This window comes from Betta splendens, chromosome 24, assembly GCF_900634795.4.
Source record: "Betta splendens chromosome 24, fBetSpl5.4, whole genome shotgun sequence".
In the NCBI taxonomy this organism is placed as follows: Eukaryota; Metazoa; Chordata; class Actinopteri; order Anabantiformes; family Osphronemidae; genus Betta; species Betta splendens.
In genome coordinates this window covers 6,029,665-6,044,893 of record NC_040901.2, presented here as the reverse complement: position 1 = coordinate 6,044,893, position 15,229 = coordinate 6,029,665, and the positions used below count along the sequence as shown (strand labels likewise).

Genomic DNA, 15,229 nt, shown 5'->3' with positions numbered 1-15,229 from the left:
AGATGTTTGGCTTTCACAATATTGGCAATGTGTTTTGTACCTCCTATTGCCTACCACAGGTACTGAATGTTGCCAATAACAATCTACAATGTCTATTGTTATTACTTTCTTTCAGATATTAATTATAAAAGTATATTTACATTAAAACATATCTTAGAAAATGTAGTTTGCCTGATTAGCCAGTGTAAAGGATACTTGACAAATTCTATGGCGTTGGTCTTAAGATAACCCAGGCCAACAGACTCGTTAAAAGATGACATGTTATGGTGGATGTTCCTTTCTAGAGACGGAGGAAAAAGAAATTTGTTTAGTCTTGAATGTAGAGAATTTGTTTGACCAACAAAATAAAAATTAACAAGCAAGACCGCAAAGAATGTAAGGTTATCTTCAGGTCAATCTAGTTAGTTTGTGCTCCTTCACAATGTTATGAAAAATGTGCTTGCATTGTCATACCTTAGAAAGTAAAAATCAATGCTTACCCTCTGCCACGTCAAAGCTCTGGAACTTGACAGGCTGCGCGTAGTTGACCATAGCTGACAGATATGGATGGATGTTGGTAGTGGCCCCTACATACGTGTACTGAGCTATCAGAGCTTCTTCAGAGTCTTCTGCCACATCCCCACCCTGTGCAGCACAAATACAAAGAGAACCTGTTTTACCAATTCATTAAAGAGTGTATGTGTGCAGTAGTAAGTTGGGGCCCATGTGTTCTTACCTTCTTGTTATTGTCTTGGTCAGACGCTTCAGAGATGTCGGTTTGATCTGTTGCTTCAGAAATCTCTGTAACTTCATCATCAGGTACCTGGAAACACAAACATTAAATGGAACATTCTCTCTGCACAGTATCTAGCCTGCATTATTTGATTTAAAGCAGAATTAGTCTATGGAAATACTACAGTACATGTTTGTATTTTCAAAGGTCACTTCATTTTCACCTTCTTGATGCCGTTGCTTGGTTCTTCCTCTTTGCTTGAGCAGATAGTGTTACTCTGGGACACACTCACACTGTTAGCTTCTTTCTCACTAGTTGCCTCTGATAGACTGGGGGCCTCTGAGTTCAAATCCTTATCCTCAGCCTCTTTTTCTCCTACATTCATGAACAGAAAAATGTATACTAGCATATATAATGTACTTTTTTCAAAATGCATTACAAGCTGTAACACAAAGCAGACTAACTTTAAGCTGTGCAGCTAATAAAAAAGTGCCTTTTTGTATTTTTCATTATGGTGCCATGTTGCTCACCTTTTGTATGTCCTACTATTCATGCAGCTATTTGGGAAACTTGGCTACTGTACAGATACATTGTGGTCCACAGTGTACAGCAATTTCAAAATTTCACTTACATATACATAAACAACAAGTCAAATAGCTGACCGTTCTCTGTGTCGTCTTCATTCTCTTCTCCCATAATTATGGCAGGGGTGTTGGTTTCTCCTGCTTCCATGTGTTTCTTGAAAGCCTCTAGCTGCTCTATATCACACACAAAATACACACATTTAAGCTTTAAAAAAGGTACAAATAACTATTTAACAGTTCGAGAGTACAGGGTGTACATACTCTGTTCAACTTCAGGTTTCAGTCGTTTGTTTTTGATGAGGATTTTACGTTTGAGGTCATTTGGGGAAGGTAAAGGTCGTCCAGATTCGATCTGTCAAAAGCATACGTTTAACTGTGGCTCATTTTTATCCACTGTTATTAAAGTTGTTATAGATCAGAAGCACATTAATCACCGGGTAGTTCTCCAGAGGCTGTCTGAGAAGGAGGTCACCAAATATCTCTTCACAATATTTGGCCATCTTGTACTGCTGCGGTTTACTAGGAAAAAATACACATACATGTCACTACACGGTATATCGGAATGAGCTTTTACACAAATAATGACAAAAGTAACCCATTAAGCTTTAAACACATACCCTGCTGGATTGTATTTACCTGCAATGGTTTTCAAAGGACAATATAACAGGGTACTCCGAAGTGACAAAAGCCGTTTCCTTGATGGCTTGGACAACATCCTGTAAGAAAGGGGGTAAAAAAGATTAAGCATGGAAAAGACAAGAATAAAAAAGTTGCACTATTATACTTACAACACAAGGGGGCAGACACACATTTTGAAATAGTTGAGTAATGAAGAATGAGAGACCAGTGTTGTACTATAGCGTGTGTTCACCTTAAACAGGATGTCTGTACACATGGCTTTGCCATGAGTGATTATGGGCTCCTGGTCCTCTCCTTTACCATCCCAGCAGTCCAGTTCCACACATCTGAGAGGATGAAAGCATGAAGGCTCATTAGCGTGATCAAAAGCATGCATCCTGACTGTGTTTCCAGGAACCTAACGAGGTCCACGTGCTTCTACACAGTCATGTGTGTATCTTAATAGGCCATGATTACAGACTTATGTACCTGCATCCAGAGAGAAGAACCTGGCGGTACATCTCTACTGAAGATTTCCCTCCAAACTGTCGGCCTGTCAGATAGGTGTTGTGGGAGGAACTAATGAAGTAGTGGGCTAGTGGTTGATCCATGTCCTGGTACAGCTCCAGGCGGTCCAAGAATACTGGAGCATTTTCATCTGACATCAGGTATCGACAGAACCCGTCACTGGACATGTGACCTGTAGTAGAGGGGATTCAGGAGGTTCTCAGGTTCTCTTGCAAACACCCAAACAGAGTTTTCTTGCCTCAGCTTTCAAAATGCTGAATGAGTAAAAACATGTGGTAATCTGTAAATGTTACACTAATAACAATGGTAAAAAAAAAAAGTTAAATCTAACCAAGTTAGCTGAGAACCAAAAATCTGGCTGTACAGTAGCTTCAGCGTTAGACAGGTAGATGGCAGCACAGCTACATTATCTTTTACCCTTCTTTTTCAGCTCTTCGTCTCGCTCGTATTTCTCGATGATCTGCATCGCTCTCTTGGGGTCGTAGAACGGGAACAGAATCTCATTTAACCGCGGGTCACGCTGGTTCTGTGGAGCAACACATGAACACACAGTGTCACCCACACAAACAGTTGTTTATAACAAAGGCCAGAACTAACACAACAAGCATTTTGCACTGACACAGGAGTGGAATCGACAAATGCAACATGGGACAGAGTATCACCAGAAGCCATCTCCAGAACTGTAACTGAGGTTTGGTCTTTATGTGGCCTTCTAGTGAGCACTGAACTCTATGATGGACAAAACAAAATTTCACTACAGGAGGTTCACAACAAACTGACCCAAATAAGAGATGCAAATTTCTGATTTAAATCAGTAAGATCATGCACTGGATCTGTTTAAGGCTGGTACTGTATACCATAGCAAAAGAACAGCATCAAATAATCATTACTCTGCTGTTCCACAGCTGGATCAGCTGCATGTTAACATAACCTGGTGGTTCCTGAACATACAGAATTGGGCATGAAGCAACACACATGAAACTGCACAGTGGCGGCACTAAACAGGTATTCAGCCACACAGAGGAGCATGGCCACGGACATAAACAAGCGGAAAACAACAGGATAGAAACCTCTACCCTTCTCCGTTGTCACGGCAACACCAATCAGAGATGAAGAGGCAAGCCGCGGCAGGAAAACATGGGGAATTAGGATGAGAAATGGACATGCAGAATGGGGGGGGGGTTGGTTGAAGTTGCCCTTGCAAGCTGACTGGAAGTTAAATGTTGTGTCTGTCTGATCAATGGAGTCTTGATTACAGTCGGCTGATGTGCAGTCTGGGCTGGAGGGCAACTTCTACCCACAGTAGGATGGGGGTGAAGCAGGGGAGCTGCATGGGCAAGCCAAATACACAAAAAAGTTAATGATAAAGAGCTTACTTCATTCAGAAAGCTGACTAACTGGTCTACAGTTAAATAATCAGTTTTGTTCCCATTGCTGCAAAGGAATTAATTAGAAAGAAAAAAAAACAACACGTTATGCTTCTTTAAATAGACAGCCTCACAGGCATTCACATAGTCAGTCTTTGAAAGGGATCATTCCTAAATGTTACACTTTTAGTAACAAACTGTTAATCGTCACTTTCTACAATGTTGTCACTGGGCTGAACATAATTAATGATGAACTGTGGAAGCAGGTTAGGCTACCCAGACATAGTTAGTGCAGCAGGCGCAGAAACATTTTGTCCTGATTATTTCAAAGAAGATGTAGTAGCCCACAGAACATATTACAGTAAATATCATTGTTCTATATTCTTTAGGTACAGGATTCCACACAGTGGGTACACTGCAATGTTACAAGTGTAAGATAGAGCTTTTATTACATTTTATTGTATATTTACATGTGAATAGGAGTTAATGAAAAACTCACATGTTCTTGAAAAGTTCCTCTATGTCGGTGCGAGGGCAGATCTTCTGTGTCAGCGCGTAGAAAATGTCAAAGGTAAAATCTGACGGCTCGATTTCGTCGTTCTGCAGATGACACACAGCCCAGTCAGTTGTTAAAATGACAGCTGCCATTTACAGTTTCAACAGTATTAAACAAGACGCAGTTGATGCGTCGAAGCAGTAGAGATAGGACTGACCTTTCCACTAGGAAGGCCCAAATCCTTTAGAGCCTGAAAGATCCCTTTCTCCGTCTTTCCTGACGCAAATGTCCGTGTAATGCTATAAAGGAAGAGAGTGCGTCATTCAGTGTTAAATCATTTGGATAGAAAACTGTTCAAAATGTCTCAGTTGACTCACCCCCTCACAGGTATCTTTCCATTTACATTGGTCAGGAAGCACATTCTCATCCAACTAAAAATAAAAATAATTATTTATAATTTTCATTTTCAAGACAGGGAATCAAAGTAATTAACACAGGTCAAGAGGGTGTAGCAAAATACACTTACTGTTTCTTCAGGCAGGTCATCGGACAAACGTTGTTGGCCTTAAAGTTGTGAATCACTGACCTCAAACCCTCGATCCACTTCTGCAAACAAACAAGAGGACGCACTGTGAATGCACAGCAGCCAAGAGGGCTGTGCTGAATTTACACAGCAATAATAACAAGCAACACATGGACACACACATTAAAAACATGCACAGCAATAAATAGAGTGAGCAGCTCAGAGCTGCATCCAGTGGCACTAAACAAATAACTAAAGGAGGCTCTGTGTGTTTACATCACTGAGTGCAGCAACAGAACTGTCACTGGGGATGATAATCTGAGCATCTGAGCCATTCTGACCTTCCTGACTCCAGCTTTGCCTCGTTACGCTCCGTATCTCCTCCACTTACATGACACTTGACATTGTTATAAAACATTAAACAAGAATAACAGGTTCAGCAGGGGTCGCCTGTTTGAGCATGTGTTGTCTTTATGGTCGTGTGTGTGTGTCTGCCTATATAAATAACACAGTCAGCTCCTGACGGTCTTCTGAGAGGTGCTCCTGGTGTAAACTGGAGTACTACGATCATGGAGTGTCCCTACATCGGTAAGTATGCATTTCAAGCTTCAGGGCTCTTGCATGAAAACCGCTGTCAGCCCTGTGGTGAGGCACTCTCCCAAACACAATCACAAACTCAGCAGTCATCACAAAAACACCCTTTTATGGAAAATACATAAAGATGATCTCTGCGGTGGCAAACAACAAGTGATGGCGATGGCACAAAACAGGCATTCAAACAGTTTTGAATTCTGAGCACAGTTTTGACAGAAGTGACATATTTTACTGCACTGATAATAATAATCATAGGGTTATGTTGTTATTCATGGTCTCCGAGTGCTTATATTGCCTTTCTAGCCAAATAATAGAGTTGTGAATTACAGGCATGTACAAGTTCACATAATTATTTATAATTATTTAATTCATAGAAAGGTAAGCATAGTAAATGCTGTAAGAGTAACCTGTAGAAAAATTATTTTAGTCACTGAAAAGTTATTAGCCACAAAAACAAACTATTATTGATTCTGATCTTGATATAACAAAAAAATGAAATAACACCCGCCTCATCTCTTAAAGAGTAGCTTTATTAGCTTTATATATTTATGTGACTATTGATTCATTTTGTTTTTGTCCACCCTTAAAATACAATTAAGTGCTTTGTAAGCTTTTCCAGAATATGTACAATCTCTGGTGCTAACAGGGTGAGCACAAAGATAAGAGAAATGCATCCATCTGAGCCTAAAATGAAGGAGACAAAGACAGAAAAAGCAAGTGACATAGACTCAGACAGCCACTGACTGTTTTTCCTCTCACTCATTTAAAAAAAAGACACAAGATGGAGAAGTGAGAGAAAAAAGTGTTTAGAGCAAAAAGGACTGAAGCAGTGCAGGAGACATGGAGATGGAGATGAGGTGAAGCAGGAAAAAATGAGTCATTCCAAATGTGTCTGTTTATCAACGTGAACCAAAGCCACATATGCCTGCCTTGTATCAGTTTGCACCTAACTAATTAAATATTTGCTGTGTCACAGTACTTTTATGTTTGGATTATTTACGAATATTGAATGAACTGAGAATGTGGCCCAGACACAGACCATCAAGAACACATCTAAATGTCAGCTATAACTGCACAACATAGCCAGGCGCTGCAGAGTTCTGATGAGGTTGCACCATACAGTATGTGTGTGAAAAGCTAAGTGGTGTATGTGTACAACAATAAATAAATAAAGATCTAATTGCTGCAGTGTAAAAACTGCACTTGAAGACAACAAGACGTGCATACAGCATATTATCATCATCCATTTTGAGTCAAAGCACAGAGCTGCAGAGGTGTATTTACCTTGGCCGTGTCTGGATTCTCCGCCACCATAAACATAAAGTTCAGGTTAACCAAGTCCGTGCCGCTGCAGATGCAGATGATGCAGCCCTCCAGGTCTGACTCAGTTTTTCCAGCGGCTTCGAATGATGACAAGATCTTAGGATCCTAAAAAAAGAGGCAACGCACTTTATTAGACACAGAAAGTGAGTGGAAGCAAAGCTTCATTCTGTCCAGTTGTCAAATAATGAGTATGGGTAAAGTGTGTTATTGTTGCAGTATATGGTAATCGAAAAGAACATACAGGGTTTGAAGAGGTTAAAGCATTGCTCTGAATTTAATTCTGAGGTAAACTAAAGAACAGTAGATAATACTGCACCTATTTAATTACACCCATTATGAAGGTAATTAAACAATCAATATTTAACAGAAACCTCAAATCCCAAGCGTTTTGTGACACAACACAAAAGTTTTGTACCCTGTAGTTACAGAGTTTGTCAAAGATCAAAGTTATAGAAAGTGACAAAAACAGAAAACATTTACTCACGATTAACAACACAGAACAACTCCTCCCTCTCATCTTTCCAATTAGATTTTAGTCTGCTATCATTGCCACCATGGAACATAGTAATGCAGTTTTGTAATATGATTAAATTAACAGCAACAGGCAACAGGCTGTGTCATTTTAAAGCCCCAGCCAGAAATCAGCCAATGCCATTCATCTTTTGTTGTTCATTGGATTATCTGGAATAGCTCTCAGGGTTTGTGTAACCACGTTAGCCGCGGAGGAGAAGCCCTGCCATCAGTTGTTCCTAGCCTGCTACAAACAGAACAGCACGTAGCATTTAAAGGAGGGGTTATCAGCCTGCAGTATCTGTATACGTGCTCTTATACATGTATATACACAAGGCCACACAGAGGACCAAACAAACAGACCTCCTGCTGTCAGCATGACATACAACAATCTAGTACTGTTTACAGTACAGCAGTGTGCCCTGTTGGGGCTCTGACGTCTAGCGGTTTGACAGATTTTAATCTGTATGTTTAAATTGGACGTGGTTAATCCTGTAACAACAAACATAATTCATTTTGTCTGCACAATGCCAAATCATATCATACCATATGTTACTGTCAACCAACAAATTTGTATTTGACAAACAAAAAGCTATATTGAATGAATTATGTGTATGGCAGGTTCCAAATGTGCTAAATACATAAGACAGTTGCACAAGGAATATAAAAAATGTCAGCATGAAAAATAACACAGAAGGGAAAAGTCATACTGACAAGAGAGAAAACATGTTATAGAAAGAGGTTTTGAAATAGAGACACACCCCATCCAGACTTATATAAACATTAAAAAACTAGAAGATAGCTCCTAAGACACGAGTGGTTAGACGATATTACATATTCATGTTCTGGCCCTTGTGAAATCAGCATTTGTCATTAAAGGCAAGCATTAAGAACTCAAGTGAGAGTTCAATCTGTTGCACATGCTTACTGCACTTACTCTGCTCCCTTAAGCGTGAATAATGTTTTTGATTTGACAGTCTCACCGGAATTCAACAGAAATGTCACAGTGAGAGTGGGGGAGTGGGGTGGGCAGAGAGGAAATTGTTTTTCCTGGAGGTCTCACCTTTGGGACGGCACCGACGCGGATACTGTTGATGAGGGAACACTCAAGAACCTGGCCTTCCTGCAGGAGAGAATGAGACAATGCAGGAGAACAGCTCATACCACAATCAGTGATTTTTGCACATATTTTTAGTATTCAGTAAAGTGGAATTAAACAAATTTTGTCTAAATCAGTAGCTGTCTAGAGATTGTAGATTATTTGTAGCTGTCCATTTGTTTTGTCATGTTGATCAAACAGCAATAAGCCAATAATACTCTGGGTTTAAGTGCTAAAACAAACGTTTAGTCATAAAAAACACAAAAATTTGTACCTTTCCTTCACTCTTCCAGGTGATGAAAAAGCCATACTCATCCACCTTCATCTGACAGTTTGGATCAAAAATGTAGGGGTCCTGCAGTGAGGTAATCAGAGGGTTAATTGACATCAACAGGCAACCTGTTTACCAGACACATGACTTTTGTAACCAGACAAACAGACGTCTGTACTGGACCAGGCAAATACATTCTGTATATATATATATATGCATATATGATGTGCGCAGGGCTCAGTAATTCAAACACAAAGATAAATGTCACTACCATGAACTTTTATGAACAAACATAGAGCGCTATTCATTACAGGCAGAGAATAACTCTGGGTGAAATATACATGAAGTGTATACAGTGCTGTATATCTGTGTGTGTATGTCACAATAGGGGAGGTCTGCTGGGGCCATACTCTAATATTAGCAACAGCGAATGATGTGACACACATAATTTAGCATGTTGATGAACTGAGGAATACTACTGAAAATACAATAAAGCAGATTTTCTATATTTTATTCTTTCCTGTGATGTAATTTAAAACCTCCATAAAACCAATAAGAACAATCCTATTTCCATTTAGGAAATAAACTCGAGTGCTGTTAAATGCCTGACAATCCTTCATGAGAATCAGACCTATTACATATAGTAAGTAGAGTAGTAAAGCCAACTTTATGAGTAAGGTTGTCCCAAATAGCACTGACTCTAAGAACAGACAGCTGACAATGGTTAACATGTCACCATCCGTCTGTGGAGGTACATGGATAATGACAGTAGTTCTCCCACTCAACATGCGTTATTATTCCCGGGCAAGTGTATCTGTGTCTGTCTGTTTTTTCCCCCTCCTCCATCTTATGATAAAAAGCAATCACACACACACACCTGGAAACACACACAGATACTCTGTTTCCTACAAAATATTCTTTACCAAGTGATGAAAGCTCATTGAGTGACAGGCGACAGAGACGACTGCGCTTTCAAATTTCCTACGCAGTAAGAGCATAAAAAGGAATTTTCCCAACACAGTGAGCCTGTTATGGGGAAGTAAGGACATTTTGATCAGTCCTCAAACCTTATAATGGCTTTCTGGGAGTTAAGCCCAAAGTTTAGGCTTAAATGAGGCTTAAGTAATTGATATAAAGCCCTTCTAATGATTTTTTTTTCTGTTTTTAAAAAGGACTTTATTTTTCGCATTTGCATTTTTTTGAGAAAAGGTTGCACTCACTTTATACTGTAATACACATAGAATGGCAATAAAGACACTGTGTTCTGTTCTGTCTGATCCATGTTGGACTGTTAGAGGACTTTTCCAACGTCATTTAAATCATTAGGATGTCCCCTGCAGGCTCTGTGTTTGCCAGGCAGAAACACGACTCACTCATGTAGACGATGAAAGACAGGAGTAAAGCGAATACATTTACTACTTAGCAGTAATAATATTTTAGCTTGAGTTGTTTATACAAGATGTTAACTAAGTATTAGAAATTATTTAGTTTTCTTGTAATACTGTTATACAGTATGTCCCAGATGTGTGTGTGCATGCATTGTTTAAGCATTTTGGACCAGTTTATACTGTAGCTTACTTTAGTACATGACAGGGTTCCCCTTTCCTACCACTGGCCATACAAACTAAGGGGACTGAGGGGATTTCCAAAGCTGCATGTCCTTTGTGTCTCCAAGCACTGACGTGTATGTGACACACTTTGCCTCTGCTCGGAAAATGTACTAGCGGAGTGTCCTGATTAAATTAGTTAGAGGAAATGTGGGCAAAGAGACGGGAAGATACACACAAGGTCATGTACTGTATACAGACAAACACAGCAGGACATGCATATTATATGCTGAGGTTATTGGTGAATATTTCTACTGTATATTTTACAGAAACAAGCAAATTTTCTTATTCAATGACCAATAATTAATTAGTTTAGGTTTGTCCATTTCTCTGCACATATTTACATTTTACCTTCTTTTTTGCTGATGTTCTTCGTCATGCTCTCCAAAGATATATTTTAAATGATTTTAATTATAACCAGACCAAATGAAAATCAAAATAACAAAGATTGTGAAAAAAAAATCAGAGTGCACATGTAGAGAATCTTTTCTGCCATGAACCTCTTAACAAGCGTGATCAATGTGGTCTGCCTACAGCCATAGCTACAGCAATGACACAGCAGCTGATGCAGGAGGCTCTTCTGTGTAGTGTGTGTGTGTGTGTGTGTGTGTGTGTGTGTTACAGTAATGACTGACCCGGGGACAATCATTACTTTGAAGGATGGTAATAGGTCAAAGCAAATAACCCATATCAGTATGAGCCTTGCTATTGACAAACTCATACAGTTTGCAATACAGGCTATGCTGTCATTTGCACCACAGAAATATAAATAATTTTTCTGTATAGATTTATTTGTAAAACCTACGTGAATACCTAACAGGATAGAATATAACCTTCTTACTGTACCTCATCAAACCTGTCGAAGGATGCACCTTCCTGCATAAACTCAGGCAGGTGCTTTTGCCAGTTGAACTCGTAGGATTTAGTCATGGCTGCTCACAAACCTGGCACAAATATATAAATTAAGAGAGACAGAAACAGAGAGGAGAACAAATCAAGGTTAGTTTACAGAAAGGCAAGTTCACAAAACAGGCTATAGGAATATACAAACAACACTGAAGGTACTTTTATCTGGTCACAGTGGCATGGTGAGTTCACAGATAATAGCTACTGTAAATAATTCTAAACCTGTTTTTTGTCTTACAAAGAAAAATGCTGATTTTGAATTCAAAACGTTCAACATACTGTATGAATTTAATCTACGTTTTACACTTGCACAAGTCAATGTTCAATTTTTATAAAGAAATATTATAGATGACATTTCCTAAATGTCAAATGTAACATATTTAGCATATTAAACTCAGACTAATACATCCAGTTAAATGCCATGGTTTACTGTACCTGATGGAAAACCTCACTGACTAATAGCTGTTAATGTACTTTACATGGTCTTGGTTCTAATACTAAATAAGGTGAACAATAACTATTCCTAAAGCCTAGCGTTTCCCACATTTTATCTTTAAAACCTCTTAGTACAGTATATACAGCTGGATGACAAGTCAAAGAAAAGAAACCCTCTATGTTTGACAGGTAAAGCAAATGACCACCCTGAGCTGTCAAAACTATTTTACTGCACCCTGGCATTGCTACTACGAGTCTACACAATTCTTCTAAAGGGTATTCCATCATTTGCTGTTTAGATCATAGTGGTGGAGACTAGAGCCATTTTACAATAGAAAAACCGTCTAAAATCACCTATGGATGTTCAACTGGATAAAGATCTGATGCAACCTTTTACTTATTTGCAGTGGCTGTTTTTTTTTTTTTTTAATCTTTTTGAGTTTTTGCATTTGGCAGCGTGTGAAGTAAAAGGCTATGTATAGTAATAAGTCATAAGAGTAGCCTTAGATTTGACAAGCAATGAACTACTACAGTCATAAAATCCAAATATTCAATTCAATTTTATTTATACAGTATAGCGCCAAATCACAACATCACGGCACTTTACAAGGTAAGGTTTAAGACCTTACACAATTAAGCCTAACAAATCCCACATAAAGCAAGCCTTTAGTTGCAGTTATTACAATTTGACCAGGTTAAATGGGGGTGGCCATCTGCCTCGACGGGTTGGGGTGAGGGTACAGATAGACATATAAATATGCCACATGAATAATGTGTACACATAATCCTGGTGAAATTTTACAGGTGCAAAAATAAGGGAAAGAAAAATGACAAACTCCAAGTACTGTATAATGAATAATTTAGCAGACACCACCAATGTCGTCTACATCATAAGCAGTCAAGCAGAAGAGGAGAAGCTGTGATGGAGAGCACCACATTATTATTACTGTATGTATAACCATGAGATGTGAATCAAGAACTGAGAATCCGTCCCTTTAACCGGCTGAATGTGCGTTGTACTTGAATTCAAGTCTTGAAGCCAAGCCTTGATTCATGTGACACACCTGCACGTGTATAATTGTGCGAGGTATCAAGCTCCGGGACGGGAGGAGGGTCCTGACAGGAAGCTGTAATATTGTTGATGACACCCAAATATAGGCCTTGCGAAGTCTCAAATGTGTCAGGCAAAGCTGAGAGGGAGAAGCACACTGCTGTATGTATAGTCTAAGGTGTGAATAAATCAGGAGGCTAATATTTTTTTAAGATGTTATGGATATGACTAATTCTTTTAAAAATACTTCCATACAAAGTTCTAATGGTGTCAATAAGCAGAGTGAATGTTAGTGTGTAAGAACCCCCCCCCCACACACACACACACAGTGCAGAGAACAAGATTCCACATTTCATGCAAACCACCCGTTTTCCTCCCCGGGCCAGACAGCGGTGAACTCAATGTTGATGTGCCCTCCTGGAACTGAAGGTGTGTGGGCTCCCTGGCTGCTAGGATTCCTTCCTCTGCTTGCTGGATGGGCGTAGTGGCGGAGCCCCTCACATCACCCTGGCTTCCACAAGTGGCATTGTTCATGCACCAACGTCTGCCTCACCCTTTGGGTGAATAATGATAAGCTACAGCCTTACTAACCTTGTAGTGGGACACTTTCCAAATCCAACTGTAAGTATTATTGATACTTATCACTACCGATATGAATAATGTGTGAATATGGAATTTGTGGTGTTGTATGTCATGACTTTTATTAAGTAGTATGGGATATGTATAATAATGCACATATGTATGTATATTGTATGTATATGTTTGTATTAGTATGTGCACATACCTTAGCACTATTATTGGTATTAGTATTAATCTCCAAGGTAAACCACAGTACAAAAATTGTTTAGTTATGAATGTGTTAGCCTAAGGTACATCCATGCTTCTTATTTATTTATTTTTTTGCTCCGATTGTTTACTTAACAGATTTGCTTGGTTTCAGCAGCTGGTTGCACCCCTTATCCCCCCTCCCCCCCACCCTCCCGCATACACACCCTAAAGCAGAAACCTAACCTGTCCACCAACACAGCAACATCACACACATTTTGGATTAGCTAAATAAACCATTAAATAAACCATAAATCAGGAAGAGTATATATATTCTATATATACTCTTCTTGTTAAAGCAAAGCTGTCCATCACAATATGGCATTCAGCGTAATATATGCTGCTTGCTTAACTGCTGGACAGAACAAAAAAAAAAAAAAAAAAAAAAAAAAAAAAAAAAAAAATGTTGATGTGCGAGATGGTGGAAGAAGGGCAATACAGAAAAAAACAACAGCGTAAACATTAGAAAGAAATGGGAGCAGAAAAAAACAAGATAAAGCACAGGGGAGGAAGGAGAGAGGATGTAGAAAGGCAAGAATAAAGTAGTGAGTTCAAAGCATAGCCATAAAAAGACAAGAAAAGGTAGCATGAAGTGAAGGAGAGGACACAGAGAAGAGAGTGACACAAAAAGCACAGACGTATAAAGAACGGTGGCCTTCAGGACTAGAGGGACAAATGAAACAGTTGTCTGTGACAGAGGCTGGCTGGAGAGGCCAGAGGACAGTGTGGTGAGAATAGCAGAGGAAGTCTGCTTTTGATGGGAGGAAAATGGATCAAAGACAACACCAGCGGGCTGCTGTCTGGGTGAGCTTCAGTTTACCTCCTACACGACAAATGCAGATGATGTGATTCGATTCTCGAGGAACCCAACAGAAAATCTAAACATGAACAAATTAAATATTAACACTAATTTTAGAGCAGAGATTAGCCATTTGCAAATCTCAAAATAAATTTGGAAGTCAGGCCAGGCCAATGCACCAAGTACAGAAAAGGAGCCAACTTCATCAAACCCAGACCTCCACCATCTGTGGTGTCACACACACACACACACACACACACACACACACACACACACACACACACACACACACACACACACACACACACACACACACACACACACACACACACACACACACACACACACACACAGTCAGCAGAATTGAGAAAAAAAAAAGATGCACAATTCCTATGAAGTTAAAGAACTAAGGGCAACCAGGGAGCTAATACTGTAACTCGTGACTGTAAAGAGAGAGGGTGTCTGTAAATACCCTGTCCCACTTACTCAACACTGGACCAAACATAAAACCGATTGTAAATATTTCTATATCAAATTTGAAATTGAGTGAGATGAAACAAATCACATCCAACGTGGACTAAGTGGGTTGTGCAGTGCCGTCTGATGTTAGCCTAGATCTCAACTGTATGCGTTAGGTAACATTTTCCTCAGTGGGATGAAATCTGTCCAATAGCAGCGCGGCACACTGAGGTTCTATAAGGCCATGCCAGCCCGCACACCGGGACTCTGAGCCCCTGGACGTATGAATGTGCACGTGAGGAGCTCAGGGACGCTGAAAGAAGCGAGTGAGGTCTGAGCCCCTTGTCCAAACCACAATGAGATAATTACAATAGATAGAAACCCCATGAGGGACACTGTTCCCAGCCTCTTCATCTAAAATGGCAGCTAGAGTAACACCCAGCAGTCCCAAAACTCATAAACTAAAATTAGGTGCAGCTACCAGCCAGCCAGCAGTGGAAAGGTTGACTGGGGACACAGCAA

The 15,229-nt window shown here is 39.6% G+C and overlaps 1 protein-coding gene across 3 annotated transcripts in view; it reads right to left on the bottom strand.

The window, feature by feature from the left end:
* The window catches only part of LOC114849425 (1-phosphatidylinositol 4,5-bisphosphate phosphodiesterase beta-4-like), a 40,165-nt gene that overhangs the window by 9,669 nt on the left and 15,267 nt on the right, over positions 1-15,229 (bottom strand). For all 3 annotated transcript variants that reach the window (XM_029140868.3, XM_029140867.3, XM_029140870.3), the window contains 20 exons: positions 11,079-11,176; positions 8,629-8,709; positions 8,319-8,378; positions 6,707-6,850; positions 4,832-4,911; positions 4,683-4,736; positions 4,523-4,604; positions 4,309-4,409; positions 3,819-3,876; positions 2,860-2,968; positions 2,404-2,614; positions 2,168-2,261; positions 1,933-2,012; positions 1,731-1,815; positions 1,558-1,648; positions 1,375-1,470; positions 936-1,087; positions 716-802; positions 480-624; positions 196-280 (listed from right to left, as the gene is read on the bottom strand). In XM_029140868.3, the coding sequence (XP_028996701.1) occupies positions 196-280; positions 480-624; positions 716-802; positions 936-1,087; positions 1,375-1,470; positions 1,558-1,648; positions 1,731-1,815; positions 1,933-2,012; positions 2,168-2,261; positions 2,404-2,614; positions 2,860-2,968; positions 3,819-3,876; positions 4,309-4,409; positions 4,523-4,604; positions 4,683-4,736; positions 4,832-4,911; positions 6,707-6,850; positions 8,319-8,378; positions 8,629-8,709; positions 11,079-11,162 (1,979 nt within the window). In that variant the 5' untranslated portion in view covers positions 11,163-11,176. The remainder of the gene's footprint in view (positions 1-195; positions 281-479; positions 625-715; positions 803-935; positions 1,088-1,374; positions 1,471-1,557; positions 1,649-1,730; positions 1,816-1,932; positions 2,013-2,167; positions 2,262-2,403; positions 2,615-2,859; positions 2,969-3,818; positions 3,877-4,308; positions 4,410-4,522; positions 4,605-4,682; positions 4,737-4,831; positions 4,912-6,706; positions 6,851-8,318; positions 8,379-8,628; positions 8,710-11,078; positions 11,177-15,229) is intronic.